A 12,478-nucleotide genomic window follows, 5' to 3' on the forward strand; every position below is an offset into this window, starting at 1 on the left:
AGGTGCTTTCAACCCATGTAATTATGTTTTTAAAAAAACCAGACACTTTCACTGTGGCGTGCACTGAAAGCCACCATCGACCCTTCACAGGAACTATGAATAGCTACACGGTTGCGATGGGTTTCTGGCATCCTTTTTTCTCTCGTTTCAGTACGTGACATGCTACAGGAAAATTAATCTCAGAAGTTGACTTTTTAAATGCTTGTGATTACAAAATAGTTGTACCCTTGGAGGAGCAGCTTATTAGGTGAATTTTATGTATTCCAAGGTCTTAGAAGAATAATGACAAAGTAGTCTGCAGTTTAGTACACTTTGAGCGGCTTCCAAACAAAGAGCTCTTCACTCACTTGTTGAAGAAACAGAAGGCCCACTGGGAATCACTAAATTTTGCAACTTTCCAATCATATGATTAAATATAATTAAGTAAAGACAAGACCTCTAACTTTAAAACCTGCCAGTTTTGTAGCGGAAAATCCTCATGACCTTTGTACTAGAATACAATCCAACTGTGTAAAACTACTGATGTAATAATAATGGATTTCTTGCTAATTAAAAAATAGTTCATCAGGCATAAAAGAAGCCAATGCTAGTGTGTACCTATGTAAACAATTGCCATTTTAAGGAGAATTCATAAATTTCTAGACGAACTGTGGTAAGTGTTGCATATAATTACCTAGATATAATGACATCTAATTACAAGGGTGATTGGATTCCCTTAATAATCTACTTATAGCGAAAAAGACAAATTTGGTCCAACAAGGAATTTCCCAGAGTAATCTACTAAAGAAAGACAAAAAACCGTAGACTACGGAGATGGCAAATTCAGAGTGTAATGTTCGAGCTGCTGTTCTGTGGCCCTGACCTTAAAAGAGGTTTCCCAGAGGTGATCTAGGTCAGCGTGCCCAACAGAAACACAAATAAACGTCAGTTTGTGGTGTGTTCCTGAACATGACACACTGATGCCCTTTTCCTTTGTTGGCTAATGTTTCTGAGAACTGGTGACGGCTTTCTTTTTCAGCAGGTTTGGCAGCACAGGTTGGATTACATGGTGTTGATGATCTTTTACACATATTCAGGCAATTGTCATGATGTTCAGCTCTGGACACTGAAAGCCCAGTAAGGGGAAACTGAACATAAGGGGATCACTTAGGAAGAGCTAATAATCCTAACCCACCTGAAGAAGTGGAAGAACAAAAGAAAACTCTGTCCCTTCCTTATGACTTTGTATCATCATAAGACTAGGGTCCACTCCTTAATCTGTGTGTGTTAGACACCTGAGAATAGATTCTAATAGGTTCCTGTTTTGGTTTGGGTTTGGTTTGGCTTTATTTCCTTTTGGGACACGATCTCATACATTCCAGCCTGGCTTCGAACTCATTATGTAACCATGAACTTCTGATACTCCCAACTCTACCTCTCAAGTACTAATATTATAGTCATGGGCCACCCAGCTCAGTTTACTTTAATGGATATTTAATGAAGAGTACAGGCTTCTTCGCCCTTCTTAATTACTTCAGTCATCCTCAATGTCATTTTTTTTCAAATAACTACAGATCCTGAAAGTACCCTTCAAAAAGGACTAATACTGAGTCTCCATCAGCCAGACACCCTCATCCTACATGAGAAATCCACCCTGCACTGTCTTAAGCGTCTGCACTATTTGGGAAAAGGCACTGGAAATGTCAAAGTTCTACCTTACCTTATAGGAAAGACAAAATGGGAAAAATATGCAAAAGAAAGTAACAAAGTTGACCACCACTTTAAATTCCACTTAAGTGCAGGCTTTTTCTTGCTGGCAAAATTTCATTCCTGCTATCTCAAAATCAAAGGGACCATCTCCTCTATTACTGAAGGGATTTTCGTTGTTTGGGGAGTAGAACCAACTGAAAATCCTCAAAGTGGGACTCAAACCACAGTAATGCCAATGCTCCTTGTAGAATATTCTTAGTTAAATAAAATCATCAATCAACTTAAAAGAACAAGACCTTAATGGAATTGGGTCTAGGCCCACACCAGAAACCACATCTAGGTTGACAAGTCTAGAGTGTTTGATCTCTTTAGAATAAAACTGTCTACCAGCGCCAATGCTTCATAGAGTGCATGTTCGTCAGTGGTAAGGCCTTTGTTTAGCATGTGTGAAACCCTGGGTTCCTAGCACCGTGCCACACACAGCCCAAACAAAATGTCTGTGAACTGGGATTTTCAGAGGAAAGAAAATAAAGTCAAATATGTTTGCTAGGCAGGAAGAAAAAGACAATTCAGGCCATATCACCACATATGAAATAAATCTCTTCTATGCTCTTCAGTTTTATTCATTTGGGAAGTTTGAGACATTTTAATAGGGGGCTAGTGATTTTATCATGGCTGGGAAAATCCACATCACAGAAAGAAGTCAAATGTCACTACAAAAAGATTCAGTGTGCGTCCCAAGTACAGATCACTGGAAATCTGAATGTTCCCGGAAGCATAGTCACTGTCAAACCTTTCCACAGAAATCAGAAGGGACAGCACACCAAGAACCAAGATTTCATTTCTCTTCACATTTGCTCTACCATCCCTGTTAATGGAGTATGGCTGTGCAGCAGGTACTTCTAGGCATTAGGAACAGACTGCTGAGCAAGGTAAGAATATATACGCTGTCCTCAAGGAGATCTAGTTCTATTAGAAAGACAAGATAACAAGGTAGATAATATGCTTGATAGTGAGAAGTGCAAAGGTCAAGAATATAATAGAGGACCTGGGATAAGAGGTATAAGTGATGTTGCAACTCAAAAGTCTGGTGACAAATGAGCGAGTCATGTAGCTAAGTGAGGGGTGCCTGAAGGACAAGGGTGTGTCAAGTACAGAGTCCCTCAAAGACTAGTACAACTGTACAGTGGAGCCCTAGAGCCGGGACTAGAGAAAGGGACAGAAAGCTATTCAAGCAACTCAGGGAGAAGGGTCTATACACAAAATAAATGCATATATTAGGACCAATAATTCATTGGAGTTTCTTCCAGTCATCTAGGTAAGAGATGGTGAAATTCTGAAGGAGACCTCAGGCAGTATTAGGTAGGAAATGTGGTAAGATGCTGAAATTTCTGAGTATTGCAGGGAATCAGACCAATTGTTCAGATGACAGGTGTAAGGTAGAAGGCAAGGAAGACTCCAGTGCTCTGGCCGGAGGATCCAAGAGAGTGAAATTACATGAGAGATGGAGAAATATGTAGGAAGAGCAGGTCTGGATATATTAATTATAGGACTGCTAATAGCCCCCTAGTTACTCCATGCCAATTAAATAAGAAAGGGAGTGTGGAGATAGGAGTGCAGACTCCATCAGCAGAGTCATGAAAGTGTTTAAATTTGAAGTGTGGTCCTCCTCTGAGCTTTAGCATGGATGTGTTGGATTACCTCCAGTCTGTCCCACCCAGCAGAAAGAGATGAATACTATTAAGTTCAAAACACTTACTTTGCATCAAAATACAATTATATATGAGAACACCATAATAAAAACTATTAATTTGAATATTAACTAAAAAAATCAAGGAGAGTTATTCTTAAAGCAACTGTCTCTCCACTAAAACATATTCAACATACAATTATGAGACTTTTTTATGACCCTGGCACTTCAAAGCTATGAGAATGTTGTAGCAAGCAGAAGGACGGGGTGGTACCCTGCCTCTGACTTCGATTAAATTCATATGAGGACAACAATAATATCAGAAATGTAATTAATAATAATTATAATGATCCCTAAATAAAAGTTATCTCAAGTTTTCTCCCTGGACAGCTTCACAGCACCCTTCTTCTATAGAATAGCCCCTTTGGGATTGCATCACCAAAATGGTACAGAACTTCCTTAAAACATACTTTAAAGATGGTGAAGAACATAAGGTTATCCTTGTCTTTAGAATCCTACATCACAAAATACTGTAACTCAATCCTGTAATGTCAGTACTGAAGAGACTGAGGAAGGAGAATCACCGTGAGTTCAAGGCCAGCCTGAGCTACATAGTGATACTTGGCATCCTCCATGGATCAAAATGAATCAAAGCTAAAAATATCATAAACATTCCATTCAAAATTGAGTTGCATGCACAGTGAATTGTCACCTTGCTGAGACCAGGGGTCATATAAATTAAAGGGTAGCAAACATGTGACAACAAACAAACAAACAAACAAACAAACAAACAAAAAGGCCATCCCTGTGTTCTAGTCAATCCTAACTCTTTTTTGGTTGGTTGGTTGGTTGGTTGGTTGGTTGGTTGGTTGGTTTTTTGAGACAGGGTTTCTCTGTATAGCCCTGGCTTTCCTGGAACTCAATCTGTAGACCAGGCTGGCCTCGAACTCAGAAATCTGCCTGCCTCTGCCTCCCAAGTGCTGGGATTAAAGGCATGCGCTACCACTGTCCAGTGTCAATGTCAACTCTTAACAAATATTTCAACACAAGAAGAATCATCAAAGGAGCCATTAGAGACACTACTGACTACACCAACATACACAAAGGAAAAAGTTTCTAGAGCAAGAAAATATGCGAGGTGCTGGAGAACGGGGAATCCTGTAAGCCCCTCTCTTGGCAGACTAGGAGACTGAGGACTGGGAAGAGTACAAAGTGTGCTGAGCTATCTAATGAACAGCAGAAGCAACACTAGATTATAATAAGACCTCCCAAACTATAAGAGTGTGAGCCTCATTCCATAAGGAAATGAACAAAGAGAACCTGGTAGTAAGAAAGAGCCTTTGCTCCAGAAACCTTGTGGGCTCAAGGTGCAGCCTGCTGAGGGTTACTACATGTTGTAGGAGTTTAGTCTAGAATAGGTAATTGAATCCCTTGTGAAGAAAAAAATCTCTGATGTGACTCCTAAAATCTCAAAAACTTGCAAAGCATTGAACAATTTACAAATCATGTCTACATAAATATTAGTGATATGATTATAGATATCATATACTATATCTATATAGTATATATTTTACACTATACATATGCATACATATGTATTATATGTACTAAGTGCTATTATTCATTCTATTGAGAAACAGGGCCAAGTGACTAATAGGGAACAGAGTATACAATGAAACTGAGGTGACTTCCAAGTTCAGGTGAGTCTTCCACTTGCTTTCAGCTGGAGATTTAGAAGATAACAGGTGTTTTTTACAAGAAATTACACCATCTTTGTCTATCTGGGAACAGACAATGTCACTGAAGATCACGCAGATATGTGTGCATAGAGCGATGTGAAATGCTTCTCGGCTACAGCCTTTGGATGCTAAAGTTTATTATCACCCTTCTGCCTTACCATTAAATAGCATATAAGTTGAGGTTGACATCTTTGTCAACAAGAGTCAAATTCCTGGAGCCCTTGCTAATAAACATATGCTCCAGCAGTGAAAAATAGATACCCTGCATCCACATCAACATTCAAGGATGGACGGCTAGAATACCCATTTCTATAACGCAGCGGCACACAGATGGGTCAGCCACTTGATGCCCAGGCTACCGAAGGCAACACTCGCGCTCGTCCATCGGCTCTGCACTTGCCTCCCAGGCAAGCACTGCATTCGATCAGCCATGTCTCACCTCGCTGTCTCCTTCCATTCCATCTCCTGTCCATCCACAGCCAGCAGCTCATCGAGTTCAGTGAAGAGCTGAGGAGGTGCTGGGCTGTCATCCTCCTCTCCCAAGATGAATCGGATGCGTTCTGCGGCCGGGGAGACTGCAGAAGTGAAAATACTGTGGTTAAACATTGGCTGGAAAACCCTGAGGAAAGTGTAGCTTCGGGCTCTTCCTCTCTCCCCAAGATTATTGGGCTTCCCTTCTAGATTTTCAGCGGACATCCTTTATCTTCAACCTAAGGCTAAAGATGAATCAAAGCCTCTCTCTGTTCCTACGAACCAAACTATATCTCGTTTCTCCACCCCTTTGAAAAGGACAGAAGTCTAGTTTTGTGTGGTTTATGAGGAGGACCCTTGAGCCCTCAGATGAGCTGAGGTCCAACCTCATGACTTGCCCTCCTCCTCACTTATGACCTATCCAAGATTATGAGACAGGAATCAGTCTGAGCCAATCACCTCTTCGAGCAGCAGTGGGAGGGACAACCGAGCACCCCAATCCTGAGATTCCTCAGGCCAACCACCTGCCCTCCCTCTGCCCTCGCGGGTCGTTCGCTGCCCGTGACTGGGTAACTGTAGAGCTGATGAAGGAATATTTAACAAGATGGGATCTCTTCTTCATATAATGGCAGCATCCAAAACTGTTTAGTACCACTTCAGTGCACTTGAAAAACAAGCCCAAGTAAAATATTGTACACCCGAGAGGGGGTGGGGAGGACACTTTCCAACACACTTGAGCACATAATTGAGTGCCCTACCAGCTCCTTTTGACCCTGTCTCTTGAAATCATGTAATGAAAAATTAACTAGGATGTCACCCAGATTGTGAGCTAGTCTCTTTAAAGAGAAAAGAAAAGAAAGAGGAGCACTTGGAGATTATATTATGAAATTAAGGCTCGTGCATACTTTCATATGCCTGACTAAAACCAAGAATGGCAAGTCTCATATATATTATACACTGAAGAACGTATATTTAAATTTGAAGAAATATGCATGCCAAACAGCCTAGAGAAACACACAAGTCCCTACCATCTGTAATCTACAGAAATGCAGGACAGACTATGATAACGTCAACCAAAATTTAATTACTATAAGTAAATTCAAAAATAGTCAACCCAGTAACAAAAGCCTATTATTAAATAAAATATGTGCTTTATCTATTAAAACAAAAATGATGGAAAAATAATAACATTGGCCAGTATATAGGAATCTTGCAATAATATCTGATGCTGGTTGTTAGTAGAATCATGAACAGAATACTCTCTAAAGGGAAATTTAGAAATATATGAAAATGTCTTAAAAGCATATTTTATAGGCCAGAAGTTCTTCTACTAAAATTATATTCATTTAGAAATGTAAATTATTTCAAAGATTTTAGTATTAACATTGCTTATATTTGATATTGTTTATAATTGAGAAAATTTTAAATCCTAAATACCAAGCAAAAAGGATTGGTTAAATAAAGCATGGTACAAATACACAACAAAATACCATGTGGGCATAAACAATGGAGTGGAAGGGGCTGGTGACATGGCTCAGATGGAGACTTCTTGCCCAGCATATTCAATTCCCATTTCAATTCCCATTTATTGGGAAAAAATGAGGCTATGGAAACAGTTCAGTGGGTCCAATTCTTGTAGCACAAGCATGAGGAACTGAGTTTGCATTCTCCAACACCCATATAAAAAGCTGGGATTGGCAGTACATCGTCTAACTCCAGTGCTGGCATGTGAAAACAGGAGGGTCTTGGGGGTGGGGAAGTGCGGGGTTGCTGGACGGCCAATCTGCCCAAAGCAGAAAATTCAGAGTTTAGTGAGATCCCATATCAAAAAAAATTAAGATGGAGAAACAGTTGAGGAATGCAGCTTAATGTTGACCTCTCATTACCATGCACACCCTCAAATACATGTGCGCATGCACGTGCAGAAATATACACCAACCCACAAGTAGACAGGCGAGCAAAGTGAAAGTTTTCCTGTAGGCATTGAGATTGAAATACCATTGGGGGAAAAAAACATGAAGGAAAGGTTGCCAGTTTATGACATATAGAACACATAAGTTTAAAAGGAAAAAGCAATCACAGGGAAGAACTAATCCTACTTTAATAAATTTTCTTAAAGTATACGCTAACAAGTTAAAGCCTCGGGTTTAGGCATCGTTAGGGATTTTGCTCATGTTAACGTGCATGTTTTACAGTTTCCAGTTTGCTTACGTCGTCACTCAGCAGTACAGTTCACATTTCAGTTAACATAGTATATTAACTGGGGTTGTATAAAGTATAAATTTTCTGCTAGCTCTTCAGTCCATAAATCATTGTGTAGCTAACAACTGGGAGTTTTGCTCATTGTCCAGTGGTGGGATTTCTTTAGTCTGTCAGTGGTTGGCCAATGATCACTCATGATTCCGTTCACACACAGACAAGCGAGGTGTGTGGTCGTGTTACTATCATGTCTCCTCGTGATAAATCCACCTGGCACAGATAATCCAAAAAAAAAAAAAAAAAGGAACTGGTCAACCAAAGGGAAAGTAAAACACACAGACCTGGTGGCATCAGAAAGGAAATCTGAACCAAATGTAATGAATATGTAGAAGACACGCAGGTCAGTGGGACATTGACAATGCTTGCTCGCAGCCACCACATGAGGGTCTCTGGACAGACCCTGGATATTAGTGAAGGTAAGCTCATCAACATACATGAGGGAAATAGTTGTGATAAAGTAATGTCCCCACTTTAAAGAAAATCAAGAGGCCAGTTCTTACCACAGAAGACTAAAAAGCTCAAGAGCATGACCATGGCGATAAAGAGACAGAACAGAGCAGACATGCTGTTCCTAAGAAGACAAGCATCATTCAGCTGAGGAAGATGTTATTAAAAGACAGCTCACTACATTTTTGATGCTTCTAATGTTTTAAATTACTAGAGACTAAATAAATATTACACACACCCTCAAATTACCCAGAAACTTTTGAGTGAACATCAAGAGACCTTAATGATTTAAAAAATGTTTTAGGATCAAGGAACAAAAGCAGCATTTCCCATATGCTGAGGATCCGTGCTCTACGTGGTCATTTTTTCCAGTTGTGCGCCGCTGGGCCACTGTACAAGCACAGTACCTCTCTACAGGCATATTTATACTTAACGAGTATATTTTAAATGTTAAGGGTTTATTCCCAGCACTTGTTTTCTTCCATTTACTTCTTTCTAAATTATGAAGTTATCTATTACTCTTCGTGCATTTATTCAGCCAGTGTTTACTGAGTACTGTCTGTGTTCTATGCAGACTTAGCTTTCGGCTCTACATATTAAATAGAACTCTGACAGAAAGATCCCTGTTCTCCTCTTTCACGTAGAGGACATAGGCATCAGCTAAGCAATTGATTAATCTGTTAAGTAAATCAATAAGTTCACACATGAAGTGAGAAAAATATTTGCTAAGTGTGAGTGGTTGCAGAACATTAAATTAAGGTGATTGAATACATTGAGACAGAGAACAGTACGACTTTGTTTTATTTCTATAATTAGAACAAAAATGGCTCTGGATTTTCTTAATATTACAGGAAGATAAAAAACATCTTAAGACTTTTGTGTAAAATATTTATGGTGCCTTTCTAATCACAGAATGGGACAGCATTACAGGACATCAGAGAAGGCCTGATAATGAAGGAATAATGAGCAGAACTTAGAATCTGAACAGTACTCCCCAGAAACAGGAGTTCACACTACTAAAAGTTTAGTCTCTTTATTCAGTGTGGTACTTCTAGAACTGGCCATCTCAAAATCGGCCAACTTGTTGCTGTCATTCAACATCAAAGATCTCAAAGGCAGCCAAGAGTCAGTGGTGCAAACCTTTAATCCCAGTACTTGGGAGGCAGAGACAGGTGTGTCTCTGTCCAGCCTGCTCAACATAGTGAGTTCAAAGCCAGCCAAAGTTAGAGAGTGAGATCTTTCTCAGAGAGGAGCAGAAATAGATATAGATAGAGAAATCGAGAGACAGAAAAAGGCAGGAGTAACATTTAGGAAGTGAATGTATAAGTTTAGATGTATAATGTATAATGTATAATGTATAATGTATAATGTATAATGTATAATGTATAATGTATAAGATCGACTTTGTGTACTTTCCTTAAGATGTAAGGTAGACTTGTCCTCGCTTCTAGCAGAGAAGAGTAAATGTTTTGTAGTGTAGATGACAGTCTCTTGCACTGAAGATCACATTGCTGTATGGCACTTCTCCACAGAACACCACTCTCTGCCCTGGCATTGTCAGTGTAGCCAAACAGCAATCTCTATTAGGCAGGAACTCATGGAGACTTCTGAAGAATGGATGAAAGAATGATATGGCAAAGCCTGTCTCTGGGTGCAATGCCTAGTGCTAATTCTGCTACTTTATTTGTTAAATATAGACCCATGAACAACCAGTGATAATATGCCTTTGGGGAGCAAAATTACAAAATTTTCTGTCATATATTATCATGTACAGATATGGAAAAATATAGCATTGCTCTAAGGTTAGAGCACTGACTCTGGAACCAGACTACCTATATTTGAATGTTATTTTTTTTTTTTTTGGCCCTGTGATCGGAAGCATGTTAATTAATCTCTCTGTTTTTCAAATTCTTCATTTACACCATGGGATGATGGTAGTGATTATAGAGCCAAAATTAGTCTTCACAATTGCCTATGCTTACTGGAAGAAAACAAAACCAACAACTTATAGATACCAGCTTTGAGAGATATGTCAGGTTATAAATATAATAAATATAATAAAGCAGGAATGAAAGCTGCCAAAGGGGTGTGTGGTTGGCTTCCCTGAATGAAGAAGCTTCAGGGATGAGAACACAACATGTACCTGCTTTATTAGACACAAAGAGAATAAGGGGGAATAATAAACCCTTTCAGCCTTTAGGATGCAGGTAGAAGGGATGTCAGGACACTGTCTTATATTTCATCCAAAGGAATTCTAGTCCTAAGTAATAACTGACGTAACATCATCATGAAAGAGTCTGAAGAGCAAACAGGTTCTCAGGGGAAAGGGAAGACAAACTAACAAACAGCTCAATTGCTGGGACTGTAGAAGTGAAATCAACGCAAGCACTCTGCATCCCTTTTCCACTGCCTTGTCTTCTGGCCAGAACACACTTCAGTCTTCTGAGCAACTGCAGAATTCCCTGGCTGCTCCTACATCCCTGGGTTCACATCTGACCAGAGCCTGCATGCAGAATGGTAAGCTGACTGTCAGGGCCGATGGGAGACCAATGCTCCCAAGCCCTCCGTGACAAGAAGGCAGGCAAATATGTGGTAGGAAGGCTGCCCACATCGGTACCCACAGAAGATGACCAGTACGTCCATTCCTGATGGGTCTGGAGCTCCCCTCAGGGTTCCTCTGGGCAGTCAGTGAGCACCCTTCAATGTGGGAGGGTGGTCATCCACGCGCACTGGGTTTATCTTCACAACACACTGGTCCCACATGTATGTATGGATGTCCACCTTGCCTCGCACAACTCACAGCGGTCTCCAGAGTGAGCCTGCCTGTTTACTTTCTTCCTTGATCTGTTCTTTCCCCCTCCCCAAAGAAGAAATGTTTGTATTTTTTCCTCTCCTCTTTTAGTTTTCCAGTTAAGAGTTCTAACTTGATTATGGGGTGACATTGCTCTGACTGAATTGGAGACCTGCTCCAGGGGAAGGAATTTCACACGTGATACTATAATCGTGGTTAAAGGCCTGGCTGAGGAGGCATTGGTATTTGGCGATCCTGTCACCTTGCCTTCTAAATACCTATGTGTATGCCCATAAACACTGGTTACTCTTCACCTTTATCAGGGAGGTAACACTCAATGCTGGGCTGCAAAACCAGTCAAAATGCTGAGAATAAGAGACTGAGTGCTCAGACCTAAGTGGATCATTCTTCTCAATACACCACCACCATCACTATCACCACCATCACCACTACCACCACCACCATCCCCATGACCACTATAATCATAACCTCCACCACCATCACCACCACCATCACCACAACCTCCACCACCTCCACCACCACCACCACTACTACAACCATCACTATCACTATCACTACCACCATTATCAGTACCATCACTACCACCACCATCACCATGCCTACTATCACCCCCATCCCCAACATCATTACCACCATCACCACCAGCAGCACCACATTGCATTCCCATCATCACTTCTACCACCATCATCAGTGCCATTAGCACTACCGCCACCACCAATGGCACTGCCACTGCCATTATCATAACTCAGAAAACTCAACAAAAGAAGAGGTAAAAAAGTTGTAAGAGCCAGTTAGAATTGGAATGCAAATGCCCAACCTAACTGTATTAAAGATCACTAAGTTGTGCAATATAGATGGACTTTGCATATGTAGAGAATTTGAGTCTAGAAAATATTGGTGTATAGTATTTTTATTTGGTTCAAGAGTTGTTTCCAAATAAAATTTATAAAACTAAAGATTTCAAATAAAGACTGTAAAAATAAAAAGTAAGTAAATGTCAGATAGTGGGGGAAAGTTTGTGAAATGTCAAGTTTTGGACTTGCTAAGGCGATTGCACTCAAGAACGCACACCAGCTGTGGTGTCCTGAACAAGAGCTACGCAAGATCAATCCAGCTATAATTCCAGCATGAACAGGAAGGTGATCTTCAGGACCCCCCTCTTACTGGGGAGTTATTGCCAGCTGATAGATAACTGCTGGCTGAGAGAGAATTGTCCTTTGTTGAATGTGTGGCCACTGGCAGATTTCTCATGCGCTAGAGGAGGTCCCCTACCCACACATATCTGGACAGTATTGAACTTAATGGACCCATACATGTATATACAGTACTAGCTGGACATAATGGGCCCATACATGTATATACAGTACTAGC

General features: G+C 40.4%; 1 protein-coding gene across 2 annotated transcripts in view; it reads right to left on the reverse strand.

The window, feature by feature from the left end:
* Positions 1-12,478, reverse strand: part of Slc4a4 (solute carrier family 4 member 4) — a 322,837-nt gene that overhangs the window by 185,166 nt on the left and 125,193 nt on the right. For both annotated transcript variants that reach the window (XM_052198847.1, XM_052198846.1), the window contains exon 4: positions 5,558-5,693. In XM_052198847.1, the coding sequence (XP_052054807.1) occupies positions 5,558-5,693 (136 nt within the window). The remainder of the gene's footprint in view (positions 1-5,557; positions 5,694-12,478) is intronic.

Source organism: Apodemus sylvaticus, chromosome 11 (assembly GCF_947179515.1).
Source record: "Apodemus sylvaticus chromosome 11, mApoSyl1.1, whole genome shotgun sequence".
NCBI classification, from domain to species: Eukaryota; Metazoa; Chordata; class Mammalia; order Rodentia; family Muridae; genus Apodemus; species Apodemus sylvaticus.